Source organism: Bombyx mandarina, chromosome 22, assembly GCF_030267445.1.
Source record: "Bombyx mandarina strain Sakado chromosome 22, ASM3026744v2".
Lineage (NCBI taxonomy): Eukaryota > Metazoa > Arthropoda > Insecta > Lepidoptera > Bombycidae > Bombyx > Bombyx mandarina.
In genome coordinates, this window is record NC_143228.1 from 4,246,065 (window position 1) to 4,265,502 (window position 19,438).

The 19,438-nt window shown below is 35.7% G+C and overlaps 2 protein-coding genes across 3 annotated transcripts; one reads left to right on the forward strand and one right to left on the reverse strand.

Annotated features, from left to right (window-relative positions):
• The first annotated feature begins 933 nt into the window (after nt 1–933).
• Nucleotides 934–13,570, forward strand: Plap (phospholipase A2 activator protein). Its single transcript, XM_028177361.2, has 16 exons — nt 934–1,243; nt 1,315–1,548; nt 1,813–2,003; nt 2,184–2,325; nt 4,130–4,287; nt 4,554–4,695; nt 5,263–5,443; nt 5,825–5,934; nt 6,555–6,644; nt 7,636–7,806; nt 8,482–8,605; nt 9,559–9,619; nt 10,240–10,365; nt 10,779–10,924; nt 11,483–11,607; nt 13,094–13,570. The coding sequence occupies exons 1-16, from the start codon at nt 1,107–1,109 to the stop codon at nt 13,272–13,274; spliced, it is 2,319 nt and encodes a 772-aa protein (XP_028033162.2). The 5' UTR covers nt 934–1,106; the 3' UTR covers nt 13,275–13,570.
• On the reverse strand, nt 13,447–18,779 carry Ist1 (increased sodium tolerance 1-like protein). 2 transcript variants are annotated; one of them, XM_028177475.2, is made up of 7 exons: nt 18,399–18,779; nt 17,939–18,101; nt 16,738–16,957; nt 16,413–16,543; nt 15,891–16,025; nt 15,032–15,082; nt 13,447–14,531 (listed from the first exon to the last, which is right to left on the reverse strand). In XM_028177475.2, the coding sequence occupies exons 1-7, from the start codon at nt 18,578–18,580 to the stop codon at nt 14,304–14,306; spliced, it is 1,110 nt and encodes a 369-aa protein (XP_028033276.1). In that variant the 5' UTR covers nt 18,581–18,779; the 3' UTR covers nt 13,447–14,303. The 2 variants fall into 2 exon arrangements, with proteins under 2 accessions (XP_028033276.1, XP_028033346.1); XM_028177545.2 differs by lacking the exon at nt 15,032–15,082.
• Between the last annotated feature and the right edge of the window lie 659 nt (nt 18,780–19,438).

A 19,438-nucleotide genomic window follows, 5' to 3' on the forward strand; every position in this document is an offset into this window, starting at 1 on the left:
GTCAGCTAGTCTGTAATATAATTACATACTCGCCTTTTGTCATATCCGCTTGTAGTGCAGCTAAGGACTTACACATAGCTGTACATAACACATACTAACAAAACAAGTTTTAGAATATTCATATAGATGCCGGATGTTTTTTGTTTTTTGTAATTATATTTATGAATAAAAACAGTAGTGTGAAAACTGCCATTACGCCACTAAATTTCAGGTGCATATCCTAAAATTTGCATCGTGATGTAGACCGTACCAGGTATTTTAAAAAAATACAACATCTTTCAAAATAAAGTAAACCAACGACATAATAATAATAATAATACATCTGTAATAAAACCAAATACTATTTTTATTATGCATGTTCTTCAAATAATTTAAAAGAATATTAAAATGTTCAAATCATGTCTGGTTATATCCAGAAACCTGTGGCAATAATGCAAGAATAACTAAATGATTAATTAAATAAACTCAAGATGTGTTGTGGTTTTTGACTATTAAAAAATTGAAATTGGAGCTAATCAAATTAACTGCTGTCTGCGCTTCTATCATCAGTTTGTATATTGACAATAATTTTGATTAAGTAAACTTTTTTCTTAAATTAAGATTACACAAGGAAGAAACATTTATTTACATACTTCATGGACATGTTGTTAATAAATAAATACAAAATGATCAATTATATAGTGATTTGATAAAAAAAAGGATAAACTTTTAGCTTTTATTCATATCTCACAAACCCATGTTTCCGTTTAAAAGAACGAAAAAAAAACGATCATTTCGTCGTATTGTTTTCTTCATTCATTTTAATCCACAAATTTATAGATTTACTATATTTAATAAATTGTATACAAAAGAAGGAGAAAAATTAAGTGTATTGCGCGAAAATTATATAGGGAATCCAAAAACTCGATCTGGCAGCACCCAAATTATTCCTTTTGACAGAAACTGTGAAATGACTTTGAAATTTGATTGAACTTCTGTCAGAACTCGATGTCAACGTAAAAACATTAAGTTTATAAACGTGATATGACAACTTTTTATCCGTTTCACGGTATCCCGGTGCTACCCCATTATTGTTTTAAAAGATCCATATAATAATTAGGTAAACAATGGCTATACCTGATTATAAGTTAAGCGCTATTTTAAATGGACACTCTATGGACGTTCGAAGCGTGGCTGCAACAAAAGAATTCTGCATATTGTCCGCTTCAAGAGACAGAACAGCAAAACTTTGGCATCCCGAAGGGTAAATACTCATTGTTACTAAAATTATAACAAGAATATATTTTATTATTCAAGCGGATATTTTAATTGTAGTGTTAAAGAGTTCGTGAATGTCATAACTTATAAAGGGCACAGGAATTTCGTATCATGTATCTGCTGGGTTCCTCCGTGTGTATCCTTTCCTGAAGGTCTCGTGGTGACCGGCAGTAATGACAACACAATACTCGGATACAATCTACAAGACGGGACAGTTCTCTTGACGCTAGAAGGACACGAGAACGCCGTTTGTAGTGTCTCACCTGGCAGGGATTCTGGGATTTTATTGAGGTTTGTAAAAAAATACCATAAAAATTCTCACGGAACAATTTAGAAAACAGTTAATAAATAGTGCTTAAATATGGCTTGCAAGATAAAATCAAGAAACCTTAAAATAGCTAAATTTGTGTTTTGTAAACAATATTAATCTGTCTATAATGCAATAATATATAATCTATCTATTAATCAATGGTTTGATGTATTATAGAATAATTTAAGAATAATATATGAAAACCACATAGATTCCTAATAAATTAAATATCATTCTGTTGTTAGTTCAAGTTGGGATAGCACAGCAAAATTATGGAATATAAACAATCCACAATCGTCTCCGATATCTTTTAATGGTCATCAAGCAGCTGTCTGGGCAGTTGTGGAACTATGTGATGGGACAATAGCTACTGCATCAGCGGACAAATCAATCAAATTGTGGAAAAAAAATCATGAGCTTAAAACCACTTTAACAGGTCAGCAGTAGTTTTCTATATTTTCTTTCTCCAGCCCTGACTCAATAGGCTTAGGCATTAAACATAAGACATTAGGCAATAAATATGTATTAATGCTTTGCACTAGAATACATAATTATATAAGTACATGTGTGACCTCAGAAAACCTATAGCTGAATATAATTCTATGTTTGATTACAGGACACACAGATTGTGTTAGAGATCTTGCTGTAGCAAGTATAGAAACATTTTTGAGCTGTTCCAATGATGCATCAATTAAACTTTGGTCTAACAATGGACAGTGTCTCAACACATTTTATGGCCACTCAAATTACATATACAGGTACACTTTAGGAATAATTTTTTTGTTGTATATTGTGAACAAAACCAAACTATAAATTTATTATACAAACTTATAACATTTTCTAATTATAAAGTGCATTGGCAATGTTTTATCTATTTAGTGCAAATGAATTCAAAATTAAACCTGATGTTAATGTAATTTTAAGGAACAACAAAGCAATTACATTAGGGAACTAAAATTGTTTTTTTTCTGAAATTGCTATGGTTTAATATAAAAATGGATTTCTAAGTAACTACACAAGTTCACACAGACAATGTCACCAGCAACGGTTGTTGTTGTTGTAGTCTTAGGATACCCTGCTGGTACATAGGGCCCTCACAAGTTGTCTCCATTTGACCTCATCTTGAGCTTGCTCCTTGTCATCGCCCCTTTTGCGCGGGGACCTCGTAGGAGGTTCGGCCCTCTACCCGAAAAAAAAAAAAAAAAAAGGTCATGCTGGCAGTCCTCATCTCGCGCCCCACGGTGTGTAGCCAATTGTTTACCAAGTGGTGACCAGGTCTTCTCCTGCCACGCAGTTGCCACTCCAATGTGATTAATGCTGTATTGACTCCGCTGCGCCGTAGATTGTCCTGTCCAACGCCATTTCCGATGGGCAATGTCTTGCGTGATGGGGGCTTAGTCACATTTAGTTCAGAGGTCTTTATTAGACATAGTGACTGGCCAGAATATGTAGAGTATCTACATCAAGTACCTATTTACAAACACCTGCAGTTGGTCCGTGAGTCTCTTAGTCACTCTCCAGGTCTCACATCCAAACAGGAGAACACTTTTGACAATGGATTCGAACAGGGTCAACTTGATCCGACGAGTCATGACACTTGACTCCCAGACTGGTTTCAACTGAGCGAACGCGCCCCTGGCTGTCCTGATTCGTGTCTCTCTGTCTTCATTCGAACCAGCCTGATTTGATATCGTATGGTGGTTAATTTGTAATCAGCAATAAAAATAAAAATGAATTGCTGTTAGTTAGTCTCGCTAAAACTCGAAAACCGCTGGACTGATTTGGTTAATTTTGGTCTTGAATTATATGTGGAAGTCCAGAGAAGGTTTAAAAGGTAGATAAATATAAAAATGCTTGGAATTAAATAAAAATAACAATTTTGTTTTACCTTTGATCTGTCCCCGTCGGACGGATTCCTTTTGTTTGTTTTAAGTTTATTTTATACAAAAGTTGAGGTCTTTTATTTATCGATTGAGGCACTACGAAGTCTGCTGGGTCAACTAGTCCCCAATAAAAATTATACACTTTTTTCCAATTTTCCTGTATTTTTTTTTATATTTAAAGACCAAATGCTTAAAATATCACTTTATGTAATAAAAATGACTTCAATCTGGTCTCAAGGCAGGCTCCAATACTCTTAACACCAGGAGAATGTACAGCGTCTTAACTAGGTGGCAAAATAAGGCAACTATGGAGGGTAGATGTGGAGGCTGTATTAGTAAAGATTTGTTAAGCCAGTTTCCGTACAACCTAAAAATTCTAGACTAGACGCTATGATACAAATGATAGGTGATTTATAATGGAATTATGGTTATTCAATTTTTAATTAACATGAATGCAAAATAAATAAAAAATTAAAATTAAAATTTTCTTCCAAAATTTTTTACTTTACCCACAAAATCTTCCAAAAATGCTGTAGCACCATGAAACTGTTTTAAGATGATAGATACCACTCGGGCTACTACAGCAAGACGGGATTATTACTACAAATAAACTGATAAATGTAAGCCACTCCTTAAAACTGAAAGGCTAACTTAAATATACAGTGTGTTCTTTTTACAGTATAAGCATAAATCCTGCTGTACAAAATGGTTTCGCGACTAGCGGAGAGGGAGGTAGTGTGCGTCTATGGACTGGAGGTGACTGCATCAGGGAAATACGGCTTCCGGTGCAATCCGTGTGGAGTGTTACTTGTTTGGAAAATGGAGATATTGTAACTGGTAACTCTTTATTGCATCACCATAATTATAGTATTATGTGTGATATTGTTCTAATCAGTTTGTGATAGAATATTTTATGCAATAACTTGCTCGGAAATCTAGCAATACAGTAATAAACTGGAATCAAATTTAATAAGAATTTTCGACTAGCTATGATGATTTTGATGAATAGTCTTCTAGACTACTTTTGTCATTGACATATTGATACATTCATACAGTCATAGAATATTTGGTTATATTATTATAAAAATAATAATGTTGAACAGGTTCGAGTGACGGGGTTATACGAGTTTTTACAAAAGATCCAGCTCGTTTCGCAGATGAAGAAACAATTAAAAACTTTGAAGAGGAAGTGGAGAAAATACAGGCCTCCTCAGAACAAGAAATTGGTGGATTCAAAGTGTCCGAGTGAGTAGTAATTGATTGATACATAATTAAGAAAAATCGATTAAAAGTTTATATTACAAATGAATCCAAGCTATTTATAATACAAGTACAAAAACATAATGCGGTCAAAAATTTAAATTTGACTAACCAAAATATATTTTTTGTTTTACGTCCGACGCCATACTGTGTAAAAGCAGTTATCGTGTGGGGTCAAAGAGCTGTTTTTCTTGATAATACGAATTCACTTTTTGTTTCTTACCTATGCTGATAGCCTTGAGAGACCATTTCAGCGTAACCAGGCGAGTAAGTGAGCTCACGGGGCTCAAACCTGACGTTGTTACTAAGTAGTAGTTGATTTAAAAACAGTTCAATTGTTTTTTATGGGTAGGAGGGGGCGGGGCTCTGACCCCCTATCCCTTGCCAGGGCTTCGCCCCTGGATCCCGGCTCGGTACTCCACGAACTTTCGGCCTGGTAGGAGAAGAAATAGTATGTTCACCGCGGGAAAAAAGTAGGACATCTCATCTCGCGTGTTTGCAATTTTACAATATTACACAATGTACTATTATTCTTATTTTCGTCGTGCCCAGGTTACCGGGTCCGGAAGTGCTACTGGAGCCCGGCAAGTCCGACGGCCAGACCAAGCTGGTGCGGAGAGGCGCCGCGGTCAAGTGCTACTCGTGGAGCGTCGCCGAGAACACGTGGAACGAGATAGGCGACGTCATGGGAGCCAACCCCGCCAGCGAGGGGAAGACCATGTACCAGGGGAAGGTAATGTTACATTATCAAAACACCGACTTCCACGGTGAAGGGATAACATCGTGTAATAAAAATTAAACCCACAAAATTATAATTTGCGTAATTATTAGTGGTAGGTCTTGTGAGTCCGCACGGGTAATTGATTGACTTGATTGTGATGAATTATTTTTTATTCTGAACATGCCTAAATACAAAAAAATGGAAAATTAGAGAAAGTTTAAATTCATTAAATCGTTACTTTTTTGGCCGCAAAATTGAAAACGATCCTAATATCCTAAATATCTTCTATAACCTAACAATTCATGAGTAGCTGCTTCGCGAACGAATCTAACTTGTGTGACTGTCATAACTAATCACGCAAATGTCTAAAGCTTTGTCAATTGTCCGTTCCAGGAATACGACTTCGTATTTAGCGTCGACATCAAGGACGGAGCCCCGCCTATTAAGCTTCCGTACAACAAGACCGAGGACCCCTGGGCGGCGGCGCAAGCCTTCATCCACAGGTTAGTACCGTGCATACATACAATGAGTGCGAGAGATCGCCTCACGGCATGAGACGGGTTGAGGTATGGCCTCGTGGTTACGTAATTATATATCGTCGCAACGCGTACAGTCTGCAAAACAAACTACTCTTTTTTGTTATGCCTGTAGTTATACTAAAACTAGCTGTTACTAGCGACTTCGCTCGCGTGGTCAAGGCAAAGTGTCATTTCAGTTTCCCGTGTGAATGACATGTTTTTTTTCGGAATATAAATGTCACTCCCCCGACCTAATACAATAAAAAATCATTTCAATCCGATGCTTTGGTCGTATGTGAAAGAAAAACAAACAAAAAAAAACACCCTTTATGTTAATATAGAATATACACTTTAAAATATAGAAACATAGTATAATGAATCGAATAGAGATAAACTTTGCAGTTTGTGAACCGTCATACTAAATTGTTAGATTTTTTTTTATGTATGATAACATAATAGTAGTTGATTCCAAATTATTAAATTTGGAGTAATAGAATATAATAATAAATATGATTATGAAAAAATAAAACAAAAACGTTGCTGTCACAATATTGATTTAAATGTGGAAAAACAATATTTAATAGCCGTGTATATTTTTGTTATAGAAATGACCTGCCGCAGGGGTACCTAGAGCAAGTAGCCAACTTCATAATAACGAATGCGAAATTAGATTCACTTCCAGCTTCCAGTAACGGGTGAGAGCTCAAAATGCCACTTATACATGTTTTCGTTTAGTTATTTATTATAACTAGAGGTAGGAGTAGGTAGATTGATTTAAGGTCGTTGACGTCAAACGTAGAGGATAATATGGATATGCCTCCAAAATACCGGAACTTCATATTTATTGTGATATTTATTCCGGAATTTTGAAATTAGCATGAATCTGTGTTTAAGGTGAAAAACGTATTAATAATATTAATCTACGCTACCAGTGCTAGCTAATGGTGAAAGAAATCGGTATTTTATTTTATACAAAAACACCTTGGAATAGTTACACCGTATTTTGTCCCTTTCTGTTGAATTAGAAATGACGCTTGTCTGTATGAGACAAAACTTAGACAGGGTGTTTTGTTACTTTATCTCATAAATATAGAAATTGTATTCGACGAGGATCAAAAATATTTATTTTCAATTTGAAAAAATAATTATTATGCAAATAATGGCATATCCATATTATAATATCTTGACGCAAGAATATAAAATCAATCTACCTACTCCGACCACTTATTATAACAGAAATCATACAATAGTCATATCAATAATTCTTACTACCATTAAGTCTTTAATTTCTATAACTAGAAAAGTATGACTCGTTGGCGCAGTAGTTACGACAAGTAGCGTCCAATATTTTCGTCAATATTTTTTTTATATTAATTTATTATAATCTATCTATAATTTAAAAAATATGTAATATAAATGTTGAAGATTTCGCATCTCTTATACACAGAATTCTCTATTACAAGAGCAATCTGATTTAAAGATGAAAAATGAAGAAAACCATAATACTACACATCGAAAAAGAAGTTTCACTGCATTCAACAAGTTGCACGCACACCGTTTTTATTTTTATTTTGTTAACTACCTTCACAACCTGTGTATATGTGCTTCAAAATGCCTCCATCGTAAAAATCGAATAAAACTTTTTTGTATATACAAATACCCTATTAGACTAATGGAAGTCCACAGCTTCGCAGATCCTCTGACGGGAGAGTCCCGGTACGTGCCGGGCTCCGGGACCGCGGTCCCCGGCCTCCCGCCCCCCTCGTCTCGCGACCCCTTCACCGGCTCCGGCGCTTACGTCACGCAGGCCGCCATATCTACAGAGAAACCCTTTGTGCCGCACGACTCTTATATCAGGTAAAACTCACAGACACAGCCCACTGAGTTTCTCGCCGGATCTTCTCAGTGGGTCGCGTTTCCGATCCGGTGGTAGATTCTGCGAAGCACGGCTCTTGCTAGGGTCAGTGTTAGCATCACTCCGGTTTGAGCCACGTGAGCTCACTTACTAGTTAAGGTTACGCTGAAATAGCCTCTCAAGGCGATCAGCTTAGGTAGGAAAAAAAAAATCAGGTACCTAACGAAAACATTTTGATTAGCAACTTTGGGACTGAGACTTGAGAAGCCGCGCGATGCAAGGCAGGTTCGATGACGTCATTTGTGTGTTTAAAAGGAACTTGAGTTTTCTACTTAAAATTATAACGCAAAAGTCAGTGATTCCATTAATTAAATTTATTTAGTTTATAGTAAAATGTACAATCATTAAAAGCTTTTGTTAATGTGGTTACATGTGGTTACATTAATTTTAAACAACAAAGACATTTAGTGATTTTGTTTACATTCGACAAAATAATTTTTATAACCCTTGCAACCAAGTCTTTCTGGGCCCTTATTTAAATTAACGAACCTTGATGTATTACGTATTCATAGTATTATTATTTATTTTAATAATTAATTTATTAACTATTTAATAGAGAAGACAGTTTATGAATCTGTTTTATTTATTTGAATTGAATTGATTTTTTATTATTTCAGATTCGATCAGGCGAATATAAAAGCAATATACGATAAACTAAGAGAATTCAACAGTAAAGTCGGCGACGGCCATAACCCGTTATCGGACGAGCAGCTACAGAACGTTGTTAAATTAGGAGAACTGGTGAGTTTCTAGCTTGTTCTACAGAGTTCTAGACTACAGTACTACCGGCCTGCTTGAGTTGTGTGCAGACTCATCTATCATCTAAGTCATGGGTTCCCAAACTTATTTTGTCTACTGCCCACTTTGAGAATAAATTATTTTTAGCGCCCCCATTTATTAAAAACCACTATAGCGAGAGATTAAGCGGTTTCTAAGAGTCCCCCTAGATGAAAATACAAATCGCCTCCCAAACCTCTACACAAAGCCCCCATAATTTGTCTGGGTCCCTTACCCCCCTCCTTTTGGCTCGCAGCGCTCACAAAGGAGCGTTATCGCCCACTTTGGGAAAGGCTGATCCAAATAATAATAAAAAACACGTATGCAATTCACACGTGGTAAAAGGGAAACCTTCAAAAAATTTGGCTTCAACATAATGAGACGAATGTAAAATTTCGGGAAGATGATAATTAATAATTATAGGTTTTAGTAAAGATCATAGTGATACGAAGTTTGATAATTATTTTACATTTTATTCGTATATCTTAATTACATAGATTCATTCAGAATGTATTTAGTACGAATATTAGATACGAAGCAGAGCACAAAGGGAACCAAGAATATAAGAAACAATAATGCTTTCTATCTCATTTTCTCCCACTTTAATGATCTTATAAATGTATGTGTCTGTCTCTTTTTACTGTCGCTTTTTCGTTTCATCGGCTTTCGAATTACAACGATGCTAAAAAAGCTTTCACTGAAATAAAAAATAATTGTTAGAAATCTCAGACAATTGCATAATGCGTTTTTACAAAAAGCAATTGAGGACTTTGTCTTGTGTCCCGAAATAAATTAGGAAATAGACTTTCTGATATCTACGAAGAGTTCCTCTGCTAATAATATAAGAAAATTCCGTATGACGTCATTTAGTAATTTAATAAAGAACTTTTTTTTTATAATTACTTTACTTTTTTCAGAATAGCACCCACGATCCTGAAACGTTAACGTTATTGAAGAAAATGCTGGAATGGCCGAAAGGTAAAAACATTTTTTTTTATTGCATTGATGGGTGGACGAGCTCACGGCCCACCTGATGCCAAGTGGTTTTTAGTACAAATTTAAACTACAGCTAAATACATGCGTGTGTATTCATAACAGTATCACACAAAACATCGTAGATTTTTTTATTAACTGAATTATTAAAATTCAATAGTTGATTTTTTCTTTAATGCCATTATTGAAAGATGATAAAGATTTTTTGATGTGAAACATCTGCAACGCAAATGCCGCCACCCACCTTGAGATATGAGTTCTAAGGTCTCAGTATAGTTACAACGGCTGCCCCACCCTTCAAACCGAAACGCATTACTGCTTCGCGGCAGAAATAGGCAGGGTGGTGGTACCTACACGCGCGAACTCAGCAGACGTCCTACCACTAGTAAAAAGCTGTTAATTCGAAACTAGTGGTAGGAACTTCTATAGAACTGAGACATTAGAACTTATATCTCAAGGTGGGTGGCGCATTTATGTTGTAGATGTATATGGGCTCCAGTAACCACTTAACACCAAGTGGGCTGTGAGCTCGTCCACCCATCTAAGCAATAAAAAATAATAATAATTCGAAACTGGTATCTGATGTGGAACATTGTTGCTTCCAGAGATATTGTTCCCGGTACTGGACGTAGCAAGGCTGGCTGTCCGGAACAAACAGATCAACGCACAGATGTTCGACACTAAATACGGACCTAACTTTGTCCAGTATCTGCTCACGTTGTTGGCGCCAGGTAACAAACGTCGCGTCCTGATATGTATTCACTAAATTATAATAAGCCCTCTTATAACACGGTACTCTTATAAGGCTGTTTCAATTCCACATATAACACGGGTATTAACCTATATAACGCGGGGATTTCAAACGTTATACTATTTCTGTGGTGTGATAAGAAATAATATCGTACGAGTTAAAATGATAATTTTTAAAAGTTTTTTTTAGTCACCATAAACGTTCTGTTTTTAAATGAATGTGAGATTTCTACAAATTTCATTTTTTATCATTTCTCTATTCACAGTTAACATAATAACACATGCTTTACGCTCTCAGACATTCCCGTAGTGTTCAATAAGTTTAAATAACTTTCAAAATGTTTCAAAATGCTTGCTTATATTGCTAACATTGTACATTTCATGTATTTTACAGACAACCTACCGGCAAACATAATGTTGACAATGCGAGTGCTAGTGAATGCCTTCAGCGACCTCCCCGGAGAGATGCTGGTGCTGGCCGCCAGGGAAACCGTTATGCATTCACTCATATGCCTCACACAACTCAATAACAACACTCAGGTCAGTATACACTCAGTATGGTTTGCTTATGCCCCTGAGATGTCGGTTCGAAATTCACTTTACAATTGTGTAAGCCATTTTGTACTTTGCCACACATGTTTTTTTATTTTTTATTGCTTAGATGGGTGGACGAGCTCACAGCCCACCTGGTGTTAAGGGGTCACTGGAGCCCATAAACATCTATGACGTATATGCAGCACACACTTTGAGATATAAGTTCTAAGGTCTCAGTGTAGTTACAACGGCTGCCCCACCCTTCAAACCGAAACGCATTACTGCTTCACGGCAGAAATAGGCAGGGCGGTGGTACCTACCCGCGCGGACTCACAAGAGGTCCTACCACCAGTAAAACCTATTCTAGTAACCTCGAGGGGCTATTCTAGATTCGAACTCGGGTCTCAAACCTGGAGTGATGCTAACACGAACCCTAGCAAGAGCAGTGCTTCGCAAAATCTACCACCGGATCGGAAACGCGACCCACTGAGAAGATCCGGCGAGAAACTCAGTAGGCTAAAGAACCGTAGTAACGCTGTATAACATGCAAACGGATGACTTCAGGTAGCGGCGTGTTCCTTGCTACTGAACCTGTCGGTCGCCCTCGCCCAGCAGCCGGACAGCGTGGAGCTCGCCGAGTGCGTGCTTCAGCTCCTCAACAAGATCACAGATAACGAAGCGTATTTCAGGTAAAGGATAAATTAAAATAAATAAAAAAATACTGCCATTTAAAAGATTTCTAGGGAATATATAGTGTAGAAAAAAAAACTATCTTATTGTAAGTTTCTAAGGATGTGGTAAATGAGTGAAAGAGGCATGTAGCACTGTGAACGATGAGGGAATATAAAAATAACAAAACCTCATTCAACCACATAATGCCTCATTATAACAAACAAAAAAAAAGTTTTGTGTAGTCGTGGGACACCGGATAGGAACGAAGTACTTTATTATAAAAATATTAATTTTAAGTTCTATTCGAGGTATAAAGAAAACAAAACTGGAGGATTCGCAACAACCCACGGTCATTCGGTAACGTGTGAACTTATTGTGGTACACTTCATTCACGGTTGTTTGCATAAGAGTTAACGTATTGCGCAAACGAACGCTCTGAGGTCGTGGGCAATGAATGATAAAAAAATATGTTGTTTTTTGTACGTTGTTACAAAGTTAAGTCGTACACTGTGTGCATTACTAATAAAAATCGTACGTTACGGACGTTTTTCCCGGTTAGGGTACCCCTCCGCATTGTCCCATAAGGAACTTTGTTCCAATAAAACATTCCCTGTGTTTATGGATACCAAAAACTGACAAACATACCCGTTTAAATATATACATATGTATAGACAATAAACACCCAGACAAAGAGCATACATACCTGTTCATCACAGTTTGCTCGGTATGGGAATCGAACCCACGACGCTCGGCGCTAATCAGGGGCGCTATCTACTACACCACCGAGTTAGTCCATAGTCATCAAAGACTTAAACTAAACAAAAGCTAAATAACATGTCGTATTAACATTTTATCTATCTACTGCACTAAAAACTCAGTATTACGATTCGATTTGTAAATCTGTCGCTGCGTAAAATTGCGAACCGACAAACGCTTCAGTGTGCTTAGTGCGAGTTCCTTAACGTTCTCGATAGCGTAAAGGTTAACCCAATTTTGTATACAGTTGGAACAGCGCTCCTAGCGACAAACGTACGCAAACGATCCCAATCCATACAAATATGAGCTAACTTTTACGCTATCGAGAGCGTTAAAAAACTCGCACTAAGCACACAGATATGTTCAACGTGATTTCTGTCATGTTATATTTATTAGAATAAAAAAGCGGAAGTGTCCTAATCCACTGTATAAAATATCTTGTATGAGATTTAATTAAAAACCCACTCGACTGCTTTTACGCGCATAATTAACAATTAGAATATAGGTTTCACATTTATAATATAGGTATAGGTATAGATTTGAACTAAATTGAATAGTTAAAAAAGTTCACCTTAAAAATAAGATGTTGCCAGAATCCCAATATAAACTTTATGACAAATGCCTTTAGATAGTTCTGTTCGTAAAGCAGTTTCACTTTTGAAAAAACACTTTACATAAACTTACTTGTGTCAAACAGTAGAATGATTTATATCATACATCTTAATGCGCCTTTTTATCTGATTACAGAGGGTTGGTAGCCCTGGGAACTCTTTTAGCGGAATCTCCAAATAAAATTCAACTACAATCAAAAATAGTATCGCATACGCAGATACACAGCAGGTTGAAAAGGGACAGCACTACAAACCCAAGTGACGCCACCTTGAGGAAAATTTCTATCTGCTCCCAACAAGTACTTAGGCTTTTATAAAACATAACTGGTTTTAAATATAAGACTGTTATTTAATATCATGCTGTCTTCGTTTTATCCTATATAGCAATAATTGTTGTGTACATTATTTTTATAAATCCATTCTATAACTAAAGAAATCGCTGCACAATTAAAATTTTTACAGAACGAGATTGTTATAAATTAAACACAGTTATTTAATGAAATGTGTATTTTTCATATGTCGAGTTTCACAGATACTATGCTTGTGAATAAACGTTTTTTCTTTTTTTTTTGTAATATTTGAATTAATATAAATTGTAATAAAAATAACAAAATCTTTCATTTTACAACTAATTCATATATATTTACATTATATTATTTGCTCTTCGTGAGCTACATACACAATAATCATAATAATATTATACACGTGTACTATAAAAAATTTGAATAGAAAAATGTTCATTGAAGTTACATAATTCATGTGCTAAGTAACAAATTTTATTGTAGTCAGTTTTTTTAGCTAACCAATCAATTTATCAAATCAAAATCAGCAATTGAGCACCATTAGTTACAAATACAATACAGCTATAATTCAGATTTAAATTGAGAAAAAAATTGGTCTGATTATATTTATCACACAAAAGTTAATTGCTTAAACTTTAAAAAAATACAATTATATACTTGAGACTCGGGCATGATGTATACTAGTTAATGGATATGACCTACGCAGTGTTATTCTCTAGCATGCTTCATCAATATATTGATATATCGTGGCATAAGCATATAATTTTATATTTGTAAAAAAATATTATGTTATAATAATATATTATGTTCTAACTATGATTGAAACAACTTAAGCATGATACTCTATACTTTGCTATCTATTCATTGCTTAGTTAATGTGTTTAAAGTATAGATGTCGCTTCAGACGGTTTTTATAGTATTATATTTAATAATACTGACATGATTACTAAAAGAGTTTTCAACAAGGAAGATGCTATTACAATACATGAAACTTGAAGTTGTTTCAAACATGTGGAACTAGCATTAATGACGTGAGCCGATAGTTTACTTTTTCTTCTTCAACTCTTCAAACCGCCGGTTCAGATCATCGAAGTCGATTTCATCAGAGGGACCCGGAGCGTTCGCGGCGTTGTTGGAAGTGTTCGAGTTGTTGCTGTTTGGGACTGAGGGTAGAACCAAGTCGGACGGCACGGAGGGAAGCTCTGGCAGTTCCGGGAAATAGTTCGATGGCGGCGCCCTTGACCTCGGCTGCGGTGTGGGCACGTGGGCAGGCTGAAATTAATACTTAATTAATTAATAATCGACATCATAACGTCATTATTGACACCCTTCCAGAGATTTGAGGTCGAAATCAAAATTGTACACATGACTGCTTTGCGGCAGAAATAGGCATGATGATGGTACCCACCCAGGCGGCCTCAAAATACTCTACCACCACCAATAATGTCAATTGAGAGTTGCAGTATGCTGGTATGATACTTTGAGAACGGTTCTGACCATTCTCCAGCGAATCGCCTACAAAACTCCTAAAAGAATTGGGATAGAAATAGTGAGATGTCAGTAATTATGGTCGAATTTAGATCATTGGGTGAACACTAGTGTATGTAATAATTTGGTTTATGGTACTACTGTACTAGTGAACTAGTATTAAAACACATGGACAAACAATATAGAACACTAATAAACAATGTGATAATGTGAAAATATACTAAAGCTTTAACAAAAAATTGCAATTTACAACTAATAACAAAGCAAAAGAATATCAAAATTACCAAATCGTGATGGATGCTGTCATAAGCGGGTGGTAAATTGCTCATTTCCTCCTGAAAATGATTTAAACCAAGAATTATGACAAGATTATTTTTCTCTAAATAGTGAGTAGTTCTGTCTCAGACTACCAATTAATATAATAATTCATTTTTATCTGCAAGAAGCGTGCATTGCCTAATTGGTTGTGTCTTTCTGTGCTTTGTGTTAAGTTTTTTTCATTGCGTGGGTGAACGAGCTCATGGTTAAAATGGTACAAATTTATTAAGCCCCATAGACATTCCTCCTTGAGAAAAGTCTTAATTTTTAATTTAAAACGACTGCCCCAAATATTAACCCGCTATGCTAGATTGTTTCACAGAAGAATTAGGCAGAATGACAGTAATAAACAGAGCAAGCCTACAATATACTCCACCACTAGATATTGTAGACTAATGTGCTACGGTTCGAAAATAACACATTATTTAGTACGATTAGACCTACAAAACTTATACTAATCATTTTCAATTATCCTGAAGCATTAAAGGTTAGACAAGTAAAATCTGATATAATGTTTGCATGTTTCAAACTGGTGTCTATGTTATATGTCTATCTAGTGACCACATCAATGCCAGTAATCCATAGTGCAGTAGCCCCGTATAGTGCAAAATTTTTGTTTCTTTTGGCAAGTTCACTAAACAATCTAACACAAACATTCAAAATACACAAAATTCCTAACTAATAAAATTAGTTCTACATCTTCAGACTAACCTAACCACCTGCCTTACTTACATGTATAACAACATCAACTAAATAATTAATGCGTCTAGAAATGAATGTATGTATATATACATGATACACGAAAATGGTTCAATTTGAACTTACCTGTAGAAAACTATTGCTGAAATTCTTAGAGTCTGTCCCAGGAGGCATGGCGTACCCGATCGGAGGCTGGTTTGGCACTCCATAACTTGCTGGTGGAGTCGCTATGAAGCCACCCGCTTTTCCACCAGATGCTTCCTTAAATCAGAATTGTGTGTTATTTTATAACTTATAATCAACATTATGCGTATAAATTAATATTGGTAAATGTTCATTTTATATATTTTTTTAAGAATATACATAGTTTGTAAAAATAAAGAAATGAAATTTTTATGTTCCACTTATGATAGGACATTATTTTAAAAGCGCAAGGTCACGTACCACTTTCTACTAATTTCTGTCACAAAGCAGTCATGTGTTTGGTTTAAACCGCCTTTATATGATACAGTTGAAAATTTTTTTTCATACCTCAAGGTAGATCGCAGGATTCACATTGTGATGTTTATATGCAGTGATCACTTAACATATGCTCGGACATAAGCATACCCACCCACCAAAACAAAAAAAAAAAAATTTAAAACTCACAGTTGGATAGGTAAAGGGTTGTACAGTTGGAGGTGGTAGATTCGGCATCTGCATTGTTGGTTGTGGAGGATAACCAATGAAACCCGGAGGCATTGGAGGTCCATTTACATCTATCAGTAGCGCATCATGACCTATGAACGAAACAAATTGTAAGCCAGAAATATAATGTGGTAATTCTAGGCCCAGAATAAACATAAATGAATGTGAATTAGAGTACATACTTTCAATATTAAAAGAGATACACTTAAAGAGTGAACACCAGTTTCTCATCAAACCTGATGTGCACAATATAATTGTTTTTTAGACATTTCTTCTTTTGACTTACCCTCTTCTGCCCTCATAACTTGTTCATCAGGGGTGTACTCAACATTGTAATTCTTAGCAATTTCAATGAGATATTTCTCAACTAATATTTTAGGTGGACTGTGCACAGACATTTTGTGCTTCAATTTGTCACTTATTGTGTTCACATTCTCGCCTCTACATGCATCAGCATACACCTTTCCATATTTTGCAGTGAGCAAGTCAGATATTATTTTTAATTCCTGCAAAAAAATATTGGTTTCATTTATTGAACTTGATTAAGTTGCACTATTTATTTTATATTGTATCAATTTTAAATATTAAAATTAACAAATACATCACTGTACCATTATTCTAAACTTGTTGTTCATCATACAGATCAGGTGACACCCTTGTACTGAGATTATTTGCAAAATTTACACGTAAAATAATAACTATGTAGTTTACAGTCTCATTTGTTCTATCATTCTACTATACAGTGGTACCTAGATATGCGAGTGCCTTAATATATGTGTTTTCAGAAATGAGCCGCCGAGCGAGCAATATTTTGCTTTGAGATGAGAGCAAGATTTGAGATACGACGAATCGCACACTACATTTAATGTTTGGTTTGCATTTTTTGCTTTTTATACATTTACAAAACATAATCACAATTATTTTTATAACCATGGGTCCAAAGAAGATGATGTCTTCACTTCACTTGTTCTTTTATGTTTTTATAGAATAGGTATCTGTTATTTATAAATAAATGTTTCTTCTTGTAAATACATTTTTCTTATTCAAAAACAAAAATGACTGAGGTGGTTTTATGGGAGCTGGAACGGATTAATGGCGTTCCAATTAATTTCAACGGGGAAAATTTCTTTGAGATACGAGCAATTTGACCTACGAGCAAGGTTACAGAACGAATTCAAGTCATATGTTGAGGTACCACTATATATATAATATAGTGGAATTGAACTCCTATTGAATAATTTCTTTTGTCTTCTGATTAAGTTAAAGCTTTCCCTGGCATAGTCTAATATTAATCAGCCAGATCCTGTTGTAGTTATTGCTAAACCAACATTTGCCATCTCCAACAAAGCTTTTTAATTTGTTTTTTTTGCTTTGTCTAAGGTTCACGTCAAGAGTATATTTGAAGACATTCTCTAAGTTCAGATATGCATTTGTAAATATCCAAAAATATGAACTGCCTCTAAGCTGTTAATAAAAGAATCTCTTACTTGTACATCTGTGTGCATCCTAGGAGCTACCCATATCAGAGTGGATATAGCTTCAGCAAGACCTTCATCGAGTTCCTTCATCTGAGTGACAAGACCAAACCTAGCTAGTATCAAGTCACAGTACATTTCTACTATTTCCATAGCCTCTACCATGTAGTCCTCTCTGAAAAACGAGTAATATATTTTATATAGAACAAAGTTATTTATCCCGGTTGAGAAAGTAGTTAATAGAAATAGTAACAATAATTTTGTTGATGGCAGGTATTATCACCAATGTTATCAGCATTGTCTTAACGGATGGGGATATGTTATAAACTAAAATAGTTGATGACTAGACTTTCAAAAGGAAAAGTAATTAAAATTCCTCCTAAATATATGTAAAGTACTTGATTTTGTTAAAGATGAAGACTAAATGAGCTCAAAAATTAAACGTCTTCGAATGCTTTTAATCATAATTTACCTTATTATGTGCTCCACTCTTATTTTGGCACGTTCACTTTTACCTGAAGCTATGTATTCAGCAATCTCTTTCCGTGATTTCTGCGCTAATTCCGTTTTCTTCTTCTCCAATAATTTTAGACGGTTTATCGCTAATCTCAAATGGGTTTTGAGTTTGGTGTAGTTTGGATTTGTCGAAAACATCTTTGTTCTCCAATAATTTTTTAGCTATTATTTTTGTTATTCCAACAAACCAAAAAAATAAATGGACGGACGAATCGAGTCGATGAGTAATCAATTAAATAGTGTTGTATTGTATGAACTATGAGTAATCCTCTCACAATGTAATGTAATGTAATGTTTTATCACAGATCTAATAAAGCTACCTACTATTTTACTCTATGATTCTTGCGTAGAGTAGTGTTGTACATCACTTTGTACATAAAAAGTTCTAACAAACTACTAATAGCAGTTACGTTTAAACGCTAAGCATAGCACCCTTATCTTGGTTACCAAAGTACTCTTTAGCAAAATTAATGTCTTCTACAGTCGTCTTTATCAACTTTTGGGCATGTAAATTATTTTGTAGATAAACACGCATGTTGTTTGAAACCGAATGATGACCTATGCAAGTGCAGTGTTCGCTCACGAGGCCCGCACCAAGTTGAAACTCCTTCAAGTTATTCAATCCCGTTTTTGCAGATAGCCGTCAGAGCACCATGGTTCCTAAGGAACGTGGACGTTCATGTCGAACCCGTCGCTTGCGACGAAGGGCTCGACGAGCGAATTAACCCATAGACACAGCCCACTGAGTTTCTCACCGGATCTTCTCAGTGGGTCGCGTTTTCGATCCAGTGGTAGATTCTGCGAAGCACGGCTCTTGCTAGGGTTCGTGTTAGCAACGTCGTCAGGTTTGAGCCCCGTGAGCTAGGCGAATCTAAAATAACCCCTCGAGGTTAATAGAATAGGTAGAATAAAATAAAAACGTAAACTTCGCCAAACTCGTAAATGAAACGGACGTGACGTCAGCTGCGATGCCCTGCCGCCGGCCACGCCGCCAAG

Excerpts from the sequence above, each read along its gene's own strand:
- Plap (XM_028177361.2), top strand. The coding sequence starts at position 1,107 with ATGGCTATACCTGATTATAAGTTAAGCGCTATTTTAAATGGACACTCT. Across the intron at positions 4,696-5,262 it reads GGTGGATTCAAAGTGTCCGA|GTTACCGGGTCCGGAAGTGC; the intron begins GTGAGTAGTAAT and ends CGTCGTGCCCAG. Across the intron at positions 8,606-9,558 it reads TTGTTAAATTAGGAGAACTG|AATAGCACCCACGATCCTGA; the intron begins GTGAGTTTCTAG and ends TACTTTTTTCAG.
- Ist1 (XM_028177475.2), bottom strand. The coding sequence starts at position 18,580 with ATGTTTTCGACAAATCCAAACTACACCAAACTCAAAACCCATTTGAGA. Across the intron at positions 18,102-18,398 it reads AGAGTGGAGCACATAATAAG|AGAGGACTACATGGTAGAGG; the intron begins GTAAATTATGAT and ends CTCGTTTTTCAG. Across the intron at positions 16,544-16,737 it reads AGTTATGAGGGCAGAAGAGG|GTCATGATGCGCTACTGATA; the intron begins GTAAGTCAAAAG and ends TTTCGTTCATAG.